This window comes from Bos taurus, chromosome 23 (genome assembly GCF_002263795.3).
Source record: "Bos taurus isolate L1 Dominette 01449 registration number 42190680 breed Hereford chromosome 23, ARS-UCD2.0, whole genome shotgun sequence".
Lineage (NCBI taxonomy): Eukaryota > Metazoa > Chordata > Mammalia > Artiodactyla > Bovidae > Bos > Bos taurus.
Window position 1 is genome coordinate 12,855,545 of NC_037350.1, and position 16,085 is coordinate 12,871,629.

The window sequence follows — 16,085 nt, forward strand, 5'->3', positions numbered from 1 at the left end:
GGGAACGCAGCAAGATAGAGAAAGGAAGTTGAAAAAGGAGATACAGAGAAAAAGATAAAAAAAAAAAAAAATTAGGGAAGAGAAGAGGGTAAAGGGAAAGAAACGAAGGAAAGAGAAGGGTAGCGAAAAAGGAAGGGGGAGAGACAAGTGAGAAAAGCAGGAAGAGAGAGAGAGACTGTAAGAGACGCTGTGACCAGGTGCCCTGGCGAGCTCCCCCTCCCCCCCCACCCCCCCTGCGCAAATCTTAAAAAAAAAAAAAAAAAGTATCCACCACTTTCTGATTTAAGGCGATCGCCGCCGCCTCCGTTTGCGCCTTTCAGGGCCCAAGAGTTACCCACTTTGCCCCCAAAGCCTCTCAAAGTGTTGCCTAAGCCTGAGGAAGATAAGTTTTTTGAACAGTGGAGATTTTAAAACAGACTGCGTGCACAATATGCAGAGCGTGCTCCTTGGAGAAAACCCTACCTCAGGGGGGTCTCACCCAGGCTAAGGAAAAAGCGGACAGTAAAGGGATTTAGCAACAATATTAACCCCTGATACGATTCCAATGGGAGTGGCTGGCCCCCTGCCTGAGGGCATTGTAGGACTTGTGCTAGGGTGTAGGTCGCTTTCTTTTCAAGGAATTTGGGTGGTGTATGGTGTAGTAGATTCTGATTATATTGGAGAAATTAAAGTTTTGATCTCGCTGCCTACCAAAACTGTGCAAATTAATAAAGGTCAAAGAATAACACAGTTTTTGCTTTTACCTTAGTATCAGACAAGAAAAACTTGACTTCTCAAGCTAAGAGCCACAGAGTATTTAGATCTAGTGATCTAGCCTTTTGGGTGCAGGAAAGTACAGCTCCAAGGCCTTTAAAAAATCTTTTAATTTAAGAAAATAAAATGTCAGGGCTATTAGACACAGGAACAGACGTCTCTTAACATTGCTGGGAAAGACTGACCCAGCTCCTGGCCAACACATACTACTGAAAATGAGTTGAGATTAGAAAAACTGGTATGCGGGGTGGGAATGCTGTAGAGAAAAAGGTGAGGGAGAGTTTAAAACCTTGAAGAGTAGTGAGTTTCCTGTTGTTGGAAGTATTCAAGCAAAGATTAGATGGTTGCTTGTCATCTAAAAAGCTATAGATCAGATTTAGGTTACAAAACGATAACTGGAAAAGCTTATAAACATGTTGTGCAACACCTCTTTACTTACTTCTCATATTTAGGTCGGCCAAAAGTTTTAAAAAACTGATAATGCCCCTTTGAAGCTGCGGAGAGATTGTTTACTAACTTTAAATGATTTCCAAAAATTATTAGGGGACATTAATTGGATATGCCCACATTTAAAACTGACTACTGCAGATTTAAAGCCTTTGTTTAATTGCTTAAAAAGCGATCCTAATTCCAGTTCTAAGAGAAAGTTGACTAATAAAACAGACGGCTCTTGTTAAAGTAGATGAGACTTTAAATGATCAGTTAATTAGGATTAATATTACCAAAAGATGAAATTAAATTATTCTTGCCATAAAACATACACCTACAGGGTGATTGTGACAAAAAGGCCCATTGGTTCCATCTACCAGTGATCCCAAGAAAAAGAGTTTTATCTTATCCCAGCTTGGTGGCACAATTAATTATAAAAGGAGGAAAAAAGAAGTGTGGAACTTTTTAGAAAAGAAGTAGCAAATATAATAATTTCACTCAATAAGGATCAACTGCAAGTCTTTTATAAAATAGTGATAATTGGCAAGTTGCCCTGATAGATTTCAGGGGTCAAATTTTGTTTCATTTGCCCTCAAGCCCCCACAGTAGTTAAAAGTTCAAAAATGTTAGATTGGCAGTTTGAAGATACCTGTGGAACTTTCCAACCGTATGTAGTTCCTACGCTCCCCTTTACCCTATGGGGGAGGGACGTGCTGTCTCAAATAGGAGATACTCAGAGAAGGGTTTTCTCAATTTCTTAGTTATCAACAGGTGGTACAATTAACAATACTTTATATATTGTTATAAATACATAATATAAATATATTTGCCTAATTACAGTTTGCCTAATTAGATATGGGTATAAATAAAATATAATAAAGGTATACCTAATTCTATTTATAGATCTATACTTACTTAATTTGTATATAAATCAATATATGTATTATATATATACTGTATAATTAAATGTATATTGCAGTAATATAATGTGTGTGGCTGATATTAATTGGTATGGATTGATGTGCTGTGATGATATATGTTCTGTATGCTGTATAATTATATATGTGTGACATGTATTATTACAGTACATTGGTTTGTGTTGGTTGGTATTGGCTGTGTGTGTGTTGTATTGCTGTAATATGTATGAATTGATATATTAATTATAAGATTAATTCAAGTATATTGATTTATATATATTGTATGTCAATAAGTTTTTACTTGTTGCCATATATAAATACATTTTGCATTTAGGTATATCTGTATACCAAAATGAGATAAGGAGGTTATACATTTATTTAAATTTATAGAGACCTAAACTAAACATTAGACCTAAATTAACATATCTCTAAATTTATGTTGTTAAAATGTAAATTTAAAAAAAATTTTAAAAATTAAATTGACAACTGCTTGATAATTCCTTTGCAATAAAACCCCCATAGGTGTAATTGGGGTGGCCAGACAAAAAATTGGTTTTATAGCAAAACAGCCCCCTAGAGTGGGTCCATCTTCCCGCTCAAACTAAAAAGGTAGTTTCTTCTTATCCGGGATTGATAGCTACTTTGATATTAAAGGAAAAAAGCGGAACATTAAATTATTTGGTAAAGAGCCATCAGAAATTGTAATTCCATATAATAAGGAACAACTTGTTGCTCTTCTAATGTTTGATAAAAATTGGCAGATTGCTATAGGAAACCATTTTGGTCAAAATTTTGCATCATTTACCCTCACATGTTTTGCTGAATTTTATATCCAGACATCCAGTTATTTTTTCTGTCAGATGTAAACAATCTCCTATTCCAAATGCTCAAATAGTTTTTACTGATGGGTCAGCAAACGGTAAAGCCTCCATAGTTACTAAAAATCACCAAAAGGTTTTAAAAACACAGGAAACTTCAGCTCAAAGAGCTGAAATAACAGCAGTCATAGAGGCTTTTGCTATGTTTGCAGATGAGGAATTTAACCTTTATTCTGATTCTCAGTATATTGTCAGGTTGTTTCCACACATTGAAACTGCGGTTTTGCCTGAAAATAAAACTACCATATTTCATTTGTTAACTAAATTACAGCAACAAATTTGGAAAAGAAATAAAATATTTTTCATTGGACACATTCGGGCTCATTCCAGATTGCCCGGCCCTTAAAATGCCTTTAATGATTTGGCTGACTTGTTAACCTGAAATACAGTGGCTACTGTGATTGAGGAGGCCAGAGCCTCTCACTTACTTTATCGTCAATATGCTACTGCCTTAAGATATCAATTCCAAATTCCCAGAGAGGCTGCTCAAGAGATTGTGTGTTCTTGCTTATATTGCCCCACTGTTTATAATAGTCTACCTATGGGAGTTAATACTCGCGATCTCAAACCTAACGTACTCTGGCAAATGGATGTAACTCATGTCTCTTCATTTGGAAAACTGTCCTTTGTTCTTTAACTGTAGACACCTTTTCTCATGTTATTATTGCAACTGCTCATACAGGGGAAGCAATTAAAGATGTAATACAACATCTCTTTACTTGTTTTTCATATTTGAGCCTGCTAAAAGCTCTGAAAACTGACAATGCTCCTGCGTCTAAGTCTTTTCAAGAATTTTTGTATAAAGTTTCAAATTAAACATAATACTGTCATCCCTTATAATCCCCAGGGACAGACCATTGTTGAAAGAGCGCATCAAACATTAAAAATCCAAATTCAAAAACTAAAAGAAGGGGAGTTTAAGTATAGTTCTCCCCATCAAATCTTGCAACATGCTCTTTTCGTAATAAATATTCTAAATACTGATCTGGCTGGAACTACTGCAACGCTTCGTCATTGATGCCTGGAGCAATTAAATGCAAAACCATTAGTCAAATGGAAGGACCTCCTCTCAGGACAATGGAAGGGTCCTGACCCATTATTAACTAGCGGTCGAGGATGTGCTTGTATTTTTCCACAGGATGCAGATTCTCCAATTTAGATCCAAGACAGGTTGATTCGCCATGTTGCAGACCCCCAGACATCCAGTTCCCCCATTGCTTCGATCACAAAAGAGAAGCCCGCCAGAAGGGGAGGCAATATAAACATTGAGATCCTGGCACGACCGATGGGGCTGCTGCAGCGCGAACTCCAACCAGAAAATAATTCTACTTATTCTGTTTTGGCTTGTCTACCCTCTCCTTATGTTTTTCTCTTTACCAATGGTTCTGGAAAACTTAATGTACATGTGACTTTCACTGGTGGACCCAATGTAGTGACTTGTGAACAATGCATGCTCTCATTTTGTTTAAACCCTCAATATAATGTTTGCTCTTTGGTAGTGTTACAATGTCCACCTTATCTTATGATGTAACCACTTATTGATATAACTATAGTCTTGCTATGTTACAACAACTACAAGATTTAATGTGATCACGACGATTTGTGGGCTTTACTTATTTTAGGAATATCAGCTTTAATAGCAGCAATTACTTCTGTTACTGCGGCAGCAATATCATTGACTCAACAAGTGCATACTGCCCAATATGTTGATACCATGTCTAAAAATGTTTCTTTAACTCTAGCAACACAGGAAGTTATAGATAGAAAATTGGAGATGAGAGTAGACGCTTTAGAAGAGGCAATAATGCATATTGGGACTGAGTTACAGGCTTTAAAAGTGAAAATGGCTCTGTCTTGCCACGCTGATTAACGGTGGATATGCGTGACATCTTTAAAGGTAAACGAGACAAATTATGAATGGGAAAAAATCAAAAATCGTATCTCAGGTGTTTGGAACAGCTCTGACATTGGCCTGGACTTAGGGAAATTTCATAATCAAATACAGACCCTGGAACACTCTCGACTGGATTTTACCACCGCTGGAGCAGCTAATGACTTATTTCACACCTTCTCTAACTTTACTTCTGGAAAAAACATTCTGTCTAATATCTTTAGTTCTAGTTATGCTTCTCATAATCATTCTTCCTTGTATTGTCAGGATTCTTCGGCAGAACATTCAAAAGCTCGCGACTGAGCTGCATCTGGCTGTTTTAAGAAATAAAAAAGGGGGAGATGCCGGGAGCCGGCATATTGCATATTGAGTGCATATTGCATATTGAGTGCAGCACTTTTCAGGATCTGGAATAGCTCAACTGGAAATTCTATCACTGCCGGTAGCCAGCGTGAGGAACTCCGCCCATGACAAAGGTCATGAGGAAGGAGGCTCGGCATACGCAAAGGCGGGATCGAGCTTCAGGAGTCCCCCTGGAAATTCTCGAGCATATACCCCCAAAACCAGAGTCTGCCTACTTTCTGCTTTGTGCTTTCACCTACACCTCTGACTTTACGGGGGGCTGTCCCCCACTACCTCTCTGAAAAAAGTTAGCTTACAGCTCCAGTTAATAATTCCTGGGTGTGACAGTGTTTAACCTACAAACTCCTTTGGAAATCCTCTAGCCTGCCTGAATAGGTTTTTCCGGCCACATGTGATTGTTCAGAGCCTCCCAACTGTGAGAGGCAGGAGATGTTCTAAACTGTCTAAACACAGATTCTTTTGAGTAGTTAAAAGATTGATTAGAAATTGTATTGGTGAAGGGATTTTCACTTGTTGGGCCAATGTTTGCTGCTAAGTTTCCATATCCCTTACCTGCTGTGTCCCTGGCAGTGTATTGGTTAATATAATTGGTGTAAATAGTAGCTTTAATGTTTGTAACCTGGGACCCTTGAGTTAATTCTTTTTGTAGCCCACCACACCTTTGCGCTGTAGGAATGCAACTTTATCTAATGCTTTTGGAGGGTGGCTCCTGACCAATCACCTTTAGAGAAAAATAAGTTTTCTGAAGAAAAGGTCTTAAAATGTTAACAGGCCTCCGGGCCAGAAGATGATGCAAATCACCTAAGCTTTTGCATATGATAAGTTTGCAGGAAGAAAGCCTGGTTTGCTGCAAGACTCTACCCCTTCCCCCATTATCCTCTGTGCATAACTTAAGGTATATAAACTACTTTGAAAAATAAAGTGCGGGCCTTGTTCACCGAAACTTGGTCTCACCATGTCGTTCTTTCTCTTACCTTCTGGCTGAATTATTCAGCCTCTTTTCTGCACTAAATTTCCTCACTGAGCTATCCTTATTTCAGCCTCTTTTCTCCACTGAATTTCCTCACTGAGCTATCCTTATTTCAGCCTCTTTTCTTCACTGAATTTTACTGAGCTATCCTCATTCTATTACTCTTTATATCCTTAATTAACATTTAATTAAGCAATTGTTTCCTGATCTTCGCCTACGCCGTCTCTCCTTCGAATACCCTGGATCAGCCGGGGCTGGTCCCCGGCAGCCTTTGCCCTGCTTCATTCCATACTCCAAGGCCAAACTTGCCTGTTACTCCAGTTATATCTTGACCTCCTACTTTTGCATTCCAGTCCTCTCTGATGAAAAGGACATCTTTTTTGGGTGTTAGTTCTAGAAGGTCTTGTAGGTCTTCATAAAACCGTTCAACTTCAGCTTCTTCCGCATTAGTGGTTGGGGCATAGACTTGGATTACTATGATACTGAATGGTTTGCTTTGGAAACAAACAGAGATCATTCTGTTGTTTTTGGGATTGCACCCAAGTACTGCATTTCAGACTCTTTTGTTGACTATGAGGGCTACTCCATTTCTTCTAAGGGATTCTTACCCACAGTAGTATATATAATGGTCATCTGAATTAAATTTGCCCATTCCAGTCCATTTTAGTTCACTGATTCCTAAATGTCGATGTTCACTCTTGCTGTCTCCTGTTTGACCACTTCTAATTTACTTTGATTCATGGATCTAACATTCCAGGTTCCTATGCAATATTGTGCTTTACAGCATTGGGCTTTACTTCCATCACCAGTCACATCCACAACTGGGCGTGTTTTTTGCTTTGGCTCTGTCTCTTCATTCTTTCTGGAGTTATTTCTCCACTCTTCTCAAGTAGCATATTGGGCTCCTACTGACCTGCGGAGTTCATTTTTCAGTGTCATCTTTTTGCCTTTTTATACCATTCATGCAGTTCTCAAGGCATTCCCTTCTTCAGTGGACCATGTTTTGTCAGAACTCTCCAGCATAACCCGTCTGTCTTGGGTGGCATTGTTCATAGTTTCATTAAGTTAGATAAGGCTGTGATCCATGTGATCAAACTGGCCAGTTTTCTGTGACTGTGATTTTCCTCTGTCTGCCTTCTGACTGATAAGGATAAGAGGCTTGTGGAATCTTCCTGATGGGAAGGACTGGCTCTGGGGGAATCTGGGTCTTATTCTGATGGGCGGGGCTATGCTCAGTAAACCTTTAATCTAATTTTGTGTTGATGGGTGGGGCTGTGTTCCCTCCCTGTTGTTTGGCCTGAGGCCAAACTACGGTAGGGGTAATGGCAGTAATGGTGACCTCCTTCAAAAGGACTTAGGCCAGCACTGTGCCCCTGACCCTGCAACAGGTCATGGTCAATCCACGCCTACACAGAGACTCCTGGACACTCATAGACGGGTCTGGCTCAGTCTCTTGGAGGGGGTCACTACTCCTTTCTCCTGGGTCCTGGTGAGCACAAGGTTTTGTTTGTGTCCTCCAAGGCTTTGTTTCCCCAGTCCTGTGGAAGTTCTGTAATCAAATCCCACTGGCCTCCAAAGTCAAATTCCCTGGGGTTTCTCAGTCCCTTTGCTGGATCCCCAGGTTGGGAACTCTGTTGTGGGTCCTAGAACTTTAGTAACAGTGCAAAAACTTCTTTGGTATAATTGTTCTCCAGTTTTGGGGTCATCTCCTCAGTGGCTCAATGGTGGGGCTAATGGCGACCTCCTCCAAGAGGACTTACACCGCCCGCCGTGGCTCCCAGGTCTGCTGCAGCAAGAGGCCCCGTCCCCGCGGCAGGCCACTGCTGACCTGTGACCCTACAGGAGACACTCAGACACTCAAAGGCAGGGCTGGCTCGGTCTCTGTGGGGTCTCTGGGTCCCGGTGCACACAAGGTTTTATTTGAGCCCTCCGAGAGTCTCTGGCGGGTGTGGGGTTTGATTCTAAATGTGATTTTACCCCTCCTACCATCTTGTCGGGGCTTCTCCTTTGCCCTTGGACATTGGGTATTTTTTTTGGTGGGATCCACCATTCTGCTATCAGTGGTTGTTCAGCAGTGAGTTGAAATTTTGGAGTTCTCTCAGGAGAAGATGAGGGCACATCCTTCTACTCCACTATCTTTGTGCTATGTCTATATGTCTACACATGGGTTTCTATTTACTTATTTGTTTTTCCTATTTAGGATGCATTGAGTTTCCTGAACTTGAGGATTCAAATCTTTCATCAATTCTCAGTCATTATTTCTTCAGTTATTATCTCTTTCTAATTCTCCTTCTATCTTTCTCAAACTTTTGTAGAAGTATGTTAGAATGTACTGCTTTGACCTATATGCCTCTTAACTTTATATTTCCCATTTATTTTCCCCTCTGCAGATTCCAGATAATGTCTTGAGATCTGTTTTGCTGTTTTCTAATTATTTATTTGGCTACATCTAATCTTCTGTTTAAGCCATCATTAACTGTTACTGGGTAGACACTTCCCCCAAAGATGTCCACATCCTAATCCTTAAAAGCTGTAAATATGTTACCTAATGTGACAAGTACGACTTTACAGATGCTATTAAGGTTAAGGACCTTGAGATGGGGATGTTAGCCTAAATTATCCAGGTGGGCCCAATTTAATCACATAAGCTTTTTTGGCAGAAGAGTGAGTCAGAGAGAGGAAATTGTTCAAGGAAGAAAGATTCAAAGAGAATGACTCAACTGGCCATGTCTGACTTTTAAGGTGTAGGAAGGAGGTCATGAACCAAGAAATACAGATGGACCCTAGACGCTAGGAGAGTCCTTATAGGTGATATGGAATTAGGGGCAATGGTTCTACAACTGCGAAAAAGTGAATTCTGTAAAAAACTCAAATGAGCAAGGAAACGGATCTTCCCCCCTAGCCAACAGAAAGGAACCCAGTCCGCTCACCTTAATTTTAGCCCAGTGAGACCTCTATCAGACTTATTAACTATAGAACTGTGAAATAATACATTTGTATTGTTTTTAGGTCACTTATTTTATGATAATTTGTTACAGGAGCAATAGAATAAACTAATGCAAGCTTTAATTTTCAAGTTCTATTTGGCTCTTTTTCGAAATACTGTTTATACTTGTTTCCTGTATTATATTTTCAATCATGTTTTTTGTTTTTCAATACAATGAAAACATTTTATAATGTGCATCTGAAAATTCACTATCTGATATCTTTGCAGGTGTAGTTCTATTTCCTTTTGTTTAGTTGGCTCTTGGCTCATGTTTACTGGAAATTAACTGTTGGACTTTTTGAGACTTGGTTCGAAGGCATATTGTTCCAGAAAAGATTTCTGTTTGCATCTACCAGGTACCACCTGAGGTTTCCTGGGGCCATCTTAAAATAAATTTTTGGCTTGAGGTTTTTCAAATCACACAAGTAGTATTAATGAATGTTAATTACTATCACAAATTAAGAATTCTTAGGAAAGATTTTTTCCCCACTAAGCTAGACCAGTTTACCTACCATCCCCTTCTGATAGTCAGGTTATTTCTAGTTAACCCTAACACTGAGTGATTAGCCCTGTGAAGTCCCAAATGTACGTAGAAGTTTCCTATTAGGCTTTCTTCCTTGGGCATAGGGCTTACCTCCTTTCTCATTGCACCATCCCAACGGACACTTGAGAACACCAGGGTTTGGTTGATGCCCCCAGGGTAAAATTTGGCTTATCTTTCTTGATTCCAGCTTTCATTCTATATTTCATTTGATCCTGAGCATTTCTTAGTTTCTTGCCAGTTCAGTAATGTTTTTCATGTCTTATCCAGCATTTTTAGCTATTTTCGTTGGAGTTGTTCAGGGTGAGAGTTGCACTATACTGTCAGAAATTAAAATGTCTGGTTCTCTCTTGAGGATGAATTCTTATACGTAGACTTGATGGGTTAAAAGATATGCACATTAAAAATTTTTGTACATATAGCTAAATTACAAGGTTTATTTAAGGAAATATAACAGAAAAACAAATCACTAATCTTAACCATTTGTTGGATTCCTTTTAAATTTGCCTCTAACCTCTTTTGTAAGGAAATGTAAATGTGGTTTGCATCTGGACAAGAGACAAAATTTACAAGCAAAACAAAACGGTAACTCAAAACAGTTTAATTGTGGGACGTTTATAGATGGTAAATTAGGAGTTCAAGAAAGACAGAAAAATTTAAATCTGGTCCTGCCACACCTCTGCCGAGGAAGTCTTCTGTGGTTGCCTGTTGCCTGTAGGATAATGTCAAATTCTTCAAACAGCCCACATGACCATGCATGGTCTGGTCCTTGCCTTATATCCATCCTTACCTCTCCTTCTAGCTCCAGCCTCACTGGACTTGTCTCTGTTACTCAAATGCAGGGAAGTCCTTCTCACCTCCAGGCCTTACCTCTTATCTGAATGTCCTCTCTTGCCTCCCACTTCCACCCTATTTTGTCTGGCTGATCTGTTTATTCTTCAGGTCTCAACTTACATATGACCTTTTTTAAAATAAGGCAGTTTTACATTAAAAAAATATATATATATATTTATTTGTTTACTTTTGGCTGTGTTGGGTCTTAGAGCCTTCACTGAAGCAGGCTCTTCCTTATAGTACAAGGACGTGTCTCTAGTTGTGTTGTGCAGGCTCCAGAGTGCATGGGCTCAGTAGTTGTGACCCTCATGGACTTAGCTGCCCCGCAGTATGTGGGATCTTAGTTCCCTGACTAGGCATCAAACCCGTGTCCCCTGCATTGCAAGGTGGATTCTTAACCACTGAACCGTCAGGGAATTCCCTATATGACATTTTAAGAGAAAACTTCCCTGATCTTTTGCTGTAAATTGCTGTACACACATACACACACACACCATATCTGTGTGTTTAGACTGCTGGTCGACTCAGCAACCTTGGGACAAAAACTAAGTTTGTGCACCTCAGAGCATCTGGTCAGTCTCCCCAAAAGGAGCTAGAGAGTGAGAATGAGAGAGAGAGAAGCTATATGATCTTAAACCATCCTGTTCTTTTTCTGCACAGCACTTATTACGATAATATTGACTGATGTCCCCCTTCTCTCCTAGAGAAAAAGAACTGTTCACCACCGTCTCCTAATACCTAACTCAATGCCGGGTACACAGTAAATCTTTATTGAATATATGAATTTTAAGGATAAGTAGCTGCATATAGACAAGTGCTGCCTATACATCACTTTGGGAATCATAAAACAAGTGGAAAAGTGAGAAGACAAAACAGAAAAGACCCAAGAAATTTAATAATTTATAATTCAGAGAAGAATTATGACCAGTGCTCTTCATGCTAAAAAATTGCCGTTTAATGGAGGATGCTTAGGACCAGTCCATAAACAGGGGAGAGTAAAAGGAGGTGGGCTCCTTGTTCAGCTTGAGGGGTTTAGGTTAGTACAAGCAAGGCTGGCTAGCACTGCTTTGGCTTGTTAAAGGCATTCATGGAATCTTTTTCCCTGAAGATGAAGAACTTTCATTTCTGTGATGTTCTTGATGTCCTAATAGGAGGAAGTAGAGCGGATCTCAAGTTTTTTCATTCCCATAGATCGATGGTAAAAGTTTCCTTTTTTTTTCTTCCTTTTTTTTTTTTGGCTGAATTTGATTCATCGTTTCATTTTAGCGTTGATAATTATCTCTGAAGGTGCATTTTCCTGCTGCATTCTGAACAGTTCAGTTCTTTTTGTCAGTTACCAGAGTAACACCGCTTCTGCTGTGCTTGAAACAATTACCAACATTCAGCCCAAAGAGAGTGGAGGCGGCGTGGGAGAGACCCGGGAAGCCATTGTTTACAGGTTATCTGAAGACATGCTGAGCAAGCTGCCTCCTGATTACGTTCCCCATGAGGTGAGCTCTCCTTTCCCCAGGCACACAGGGCTGTCATTGGGTTCCACAAGGCTAAGCACAGTCCTCGGACAGTACATTTCAGTCGCTTCCTCTCCCTGCTCAATCCTTTTTCACTTTGTGGTTTTCTCTTGCTTACTCTTGCTCAAGCCTCTTGCAAAATTACAATCTGTACTCTTCTATTTCATTTTCCTTCTCAATTTTCTCTTCTGTACCCTTTGCCCATCTTTGGGTTCCTCTGTCTTTGGGTTTTTTAACCCTCTGGGTTGAGATTCTCCCTGTCTGTCTTACTCAAGCCTGCTTTGTCCCATGATTTAAATTGAGCCCTTGCTTCTCTCTCTTGCCCTCCATATGTTTCATTCTCCCTGTCCTTTCAGCCAGGTAACAGGAAAGCAAGCCATTTACATGAACTCACTCTCCAGTTTGGATGGCAATAATTTTCTACTTCTCGAACCTTGCAGATGTTTGCTTGTTAATAAACATTGGTTTTTCTCAAAAAAAATTTTTTTTAATCTCAAGACCACTTTACTTTACTTGGACCCCAAACAGCTCTTACTTTTATGGATTATGTGTATGAGAGCTCAGTCATGTCCATTTCTTTGTGACCCCAAGGACTGTGGCCCTCCAGGTTCCTCTGTTCATAGGATTCTCTGGGCAAGAATACTGGAATGGGTTGCCATTTCCTTCTCCAGGGGATCTTCCCGACCCAGGGATCAAACCCATGTCTCCTGCATTGCAGGAAGATTCTTTACTGCTTGAGCCATCGGGGAAGTCCATATGTGGTTCATAATGACTGATATTTAATATATTATAAATGTAAACTAAAATGAAAAAAATATTAATTTATTGTGAAATAACGTTAATAAACCCATCACATGGTAGTGTAACATTTATATTTTAAAAATAAATGTATTTTCCAAAACAAAACCATTCAAAGAGAAAGTGAGGGTTTTGTACATCTCTTTAATGTCTGGTTTACTAGAAGACAGCTGGACCCTTGTATCTGCTGGTACATCCTGTCTGCTGTGACAGCACAGGTCAGGTCATGCAGCCTTTAGACACTCCTCAGTGAAGGAAGGCGAGTAAAAGGTCAAATGATGTGTTAGAATTACTACGAAAAAAAATTAACTTCATGGACCTCCTAAAAGGAGCTCAGGAGCCTTAGGGGTCCCAGACCACACTTTGAGAACTGCTGATCTTAATAAATCTTTAATTGTGGTAAAATTTCTGGGCAGTCTGGAAGTCCTGTAAGACATCCTCCTTCTTCAAGCAAGAAGATAGTCAGGCCATCCAGGGCCTCCTCTTTCCTGTTCTCAGCTCCACCCCTCACTACTGATGGCGAGCTTCACATGAATCCAAGACTGGACTGAGGCAATTTTAGCTTTTCAACCAAAAAGTGAGAGGCTGATGCCCTCATGGAGGTATTTCTCTGGTCCGGTGTCTCCCCTGTCCGGCATCCCTGAGTCTGGGAGATGTGGCTGCCTGGGCTACCGCTCTCCCTCCTGCATTCAGTGCCCCCAGCAATAAAAAACATTTTCTTGCTTCTTAAAACAATTTTTGCTTCTGATGTGTAGATGGATACCAAGAATTTGGCTAAGATACTGAAATCAGTGACTTCACGTAGAGATGTTTATAGTCAGGGGAGAAAAATGTTTTTAAGTGGATAAGTATTATAAGTCCATACTTTGTGTGGTCCATTGCAAACGATCAGAAGACAGATGAGGCATAACACCTGTCTTCAAAGATTTTTATTTTTTTTAAATATAAATTTATTTATTTTAATTGGAGGCTAATTACTTTACAATATTGTATTGGTTTTGCCATACATTGACATGAATCCGCCACGGGTGTACATGTGTTCCCCATCCTGAACCCCCCTCCCACCTCCCTCTGGCATGTGAAAGTAAGATAAAATGCACTCTCTGTGACTAGACTGCAGGTTTGTATTACCAGAGGAGAGTTTCAAGACCTTGGGATAATTTGAGCTGCTTGGGGTTAGTCAGGACTACTTCACCAAGATCTCTGTTCTGTCATCACCCCCAGCAGAATCTGAGTGGGAGGGATGACCCTAAATGTATTATTAGATAAGAGGGAGTTGTTACTAAGAGACATCTAAAGAAGCCTCCTCTTCCAGGATTACTTACTTTTTAGTGTCCTTTTATAGAAGAGATGTGTTCTTAAAAATGTGGCTGTAAGGTACATTTAGTTAATTGAAACATAATTACAGTATTGACTTAAAAACATACTACTGTAGAAAAGACTAACTGGTTTCAGAAACATAAAAATTCTATGTAAGAGTACAGCAAATATTTTACTTATTAATAAAAAGGCAATTTTAAGCTGAAGCAATAATGATACTGAAAGTAAAATCAGTTCTGATTTTAGATTTTCTAGAATCTAAGTTTTAAGACACATTAAGCACGTGTCTGTAAGTGTCGCGCAAGGTGATTTGTTGGGGCTGTTAGCATATCAAAGCTACTGGGACTATTGATTTCATGCGGAAGCCAACACCTGGGCCTGATTTCTCACTTGTGTTGGTTGCAAAAGTGTTTCCATAATTTCCCTTTTCCTTAAAATGTTAATTTCCACGACGCAGTCATGATCTAAGCAGGATGATATATAGGCTATTTAGCCGCTGGAGGCTGAAGGGCTCAAGATGAGAACAGAGCAATGGAGCCTGCAAAGCTGTAAGTTCTGGAACCAGGGATTTAGGTGACTACCTGAAGGTTGGTATGTCAGACTGGGTTAAAGACCTCCACTGGCATGTTTAGGGGGCTTCCCAGATGGCTCAGTGGTAAAGAATCTGCCTGCCAATGCAGTAGACGCAGGATACTTGGGTTTGATCCCTGGATCGGGAAGATCCCCTGGAGGAGAAAATGGCAACCCACTACAGTTTTCTTGCCTGGAAAGTCCCATGGACAGAGGATACCGGTGGGTTACAGTCCATGGAGTCACAGAGAGTTGGACACAACGGAGCAACTGAGCATGCACGCTGGCATATGTGACTAGGATTTCGAGATCACTTGCTCAACCTGTGCAGGTTGTCCCATCCAGGTGTTCCGTTTCACATCACTGTTCCCATCTTGTCCCTCACACACTAGAAGTGGCCCATCTGCAGTTAATCAGAGATGGCCATTGCTGAGTAGGAAACATGGGCCCCATGCCAGAAAACCTGTTCTGTGACAGGAGGAAAGAGGGTGGTCCAGATGAGCCTAGAGCCCATCTGTCTCTAGTCTCCCATGACTCAAGAGAAGGCAGCGGGCATTCAAGAATGCTGCAGTTCCCCTGGCTTTCTGGTGACTCTGTGGACTGGTGCCTCATTCCCTCCTACTCCATGTATCTATCCTCACCCCTCCTGTTCTGGCATTTCTTTGATTGTGGCCCGCAGAAAGTTCAGATCTCTCAAGAGTTCTTGCCGGTATTCGTAGTCAGTCTTTGCTGGGGCATATGTCACTGAATTGAAATGTGTATATGTATTGGCCTATTTCCCAATAATTGTTATATTTTATTGTTCCTGTGACCAGATGCTTTTATATTGATCTCTTCGAAATGGCCAATAAATTATATACCAGAAGGAAAAAATGACAGGTGCTTTATGGCCCTTCCACAAAATCAAATATTTTCATTGATTAGATTATGAAAGGCTCTCTTTAGTCACCCTAGCCAGAGCAAGAACAGTTAGGATACTGCAGCCAATCATATTTATTGGTAACTGTTCTGTAAAGATTTCGGCTGTATTCACTTTCTGTGACATTTCTAATAATGATTCTATAAGCACTATGAGAAAAAGTATTCCAGACTGTACTCTTACAAAGGTTAAATTGCAAAAGAATATTTAACTGACACTTTAGTACTTAATCATTTGAAAGGGGAAAAAAAGTAAAATTTTATCTCAGCTTTTCAAAGTATTTTTCCAATTATCAACTAAGTACGATCAGTAGGAAATAAAAATCATTTTAGTTGAACAGTAGTTTTTGAAGCCCAGAAAATGGGAAATTTAATGGCAAATTTGGTTCTGCAAGAGATATTTTAGAGT

General features: G+C 40.0%; 1 protein-coding gene across 1 annotated transcript in view; it reads left to right on the plus strand.

Annotated features, from left to right (window-relative positions):
• Window positions 1-16,085, plus strand: part of DNAH8 (dynein axonemal heavy chain 8) — a 328,304-nt gene that overhangs the window by 294,975 nt on the left and 17,244 nt on the right. Inside the window, exon 88 of the mRNA XM_024983878.2 lies at window positions 11,896-12,052. Coding sequence (XP_024839646.1) covers window positions 11,896-12,052 — 157 coding nt within the window. The remainder of the gene's footprint in view (window positions 1-11,895; window positions 12,053-16,085) is intronic.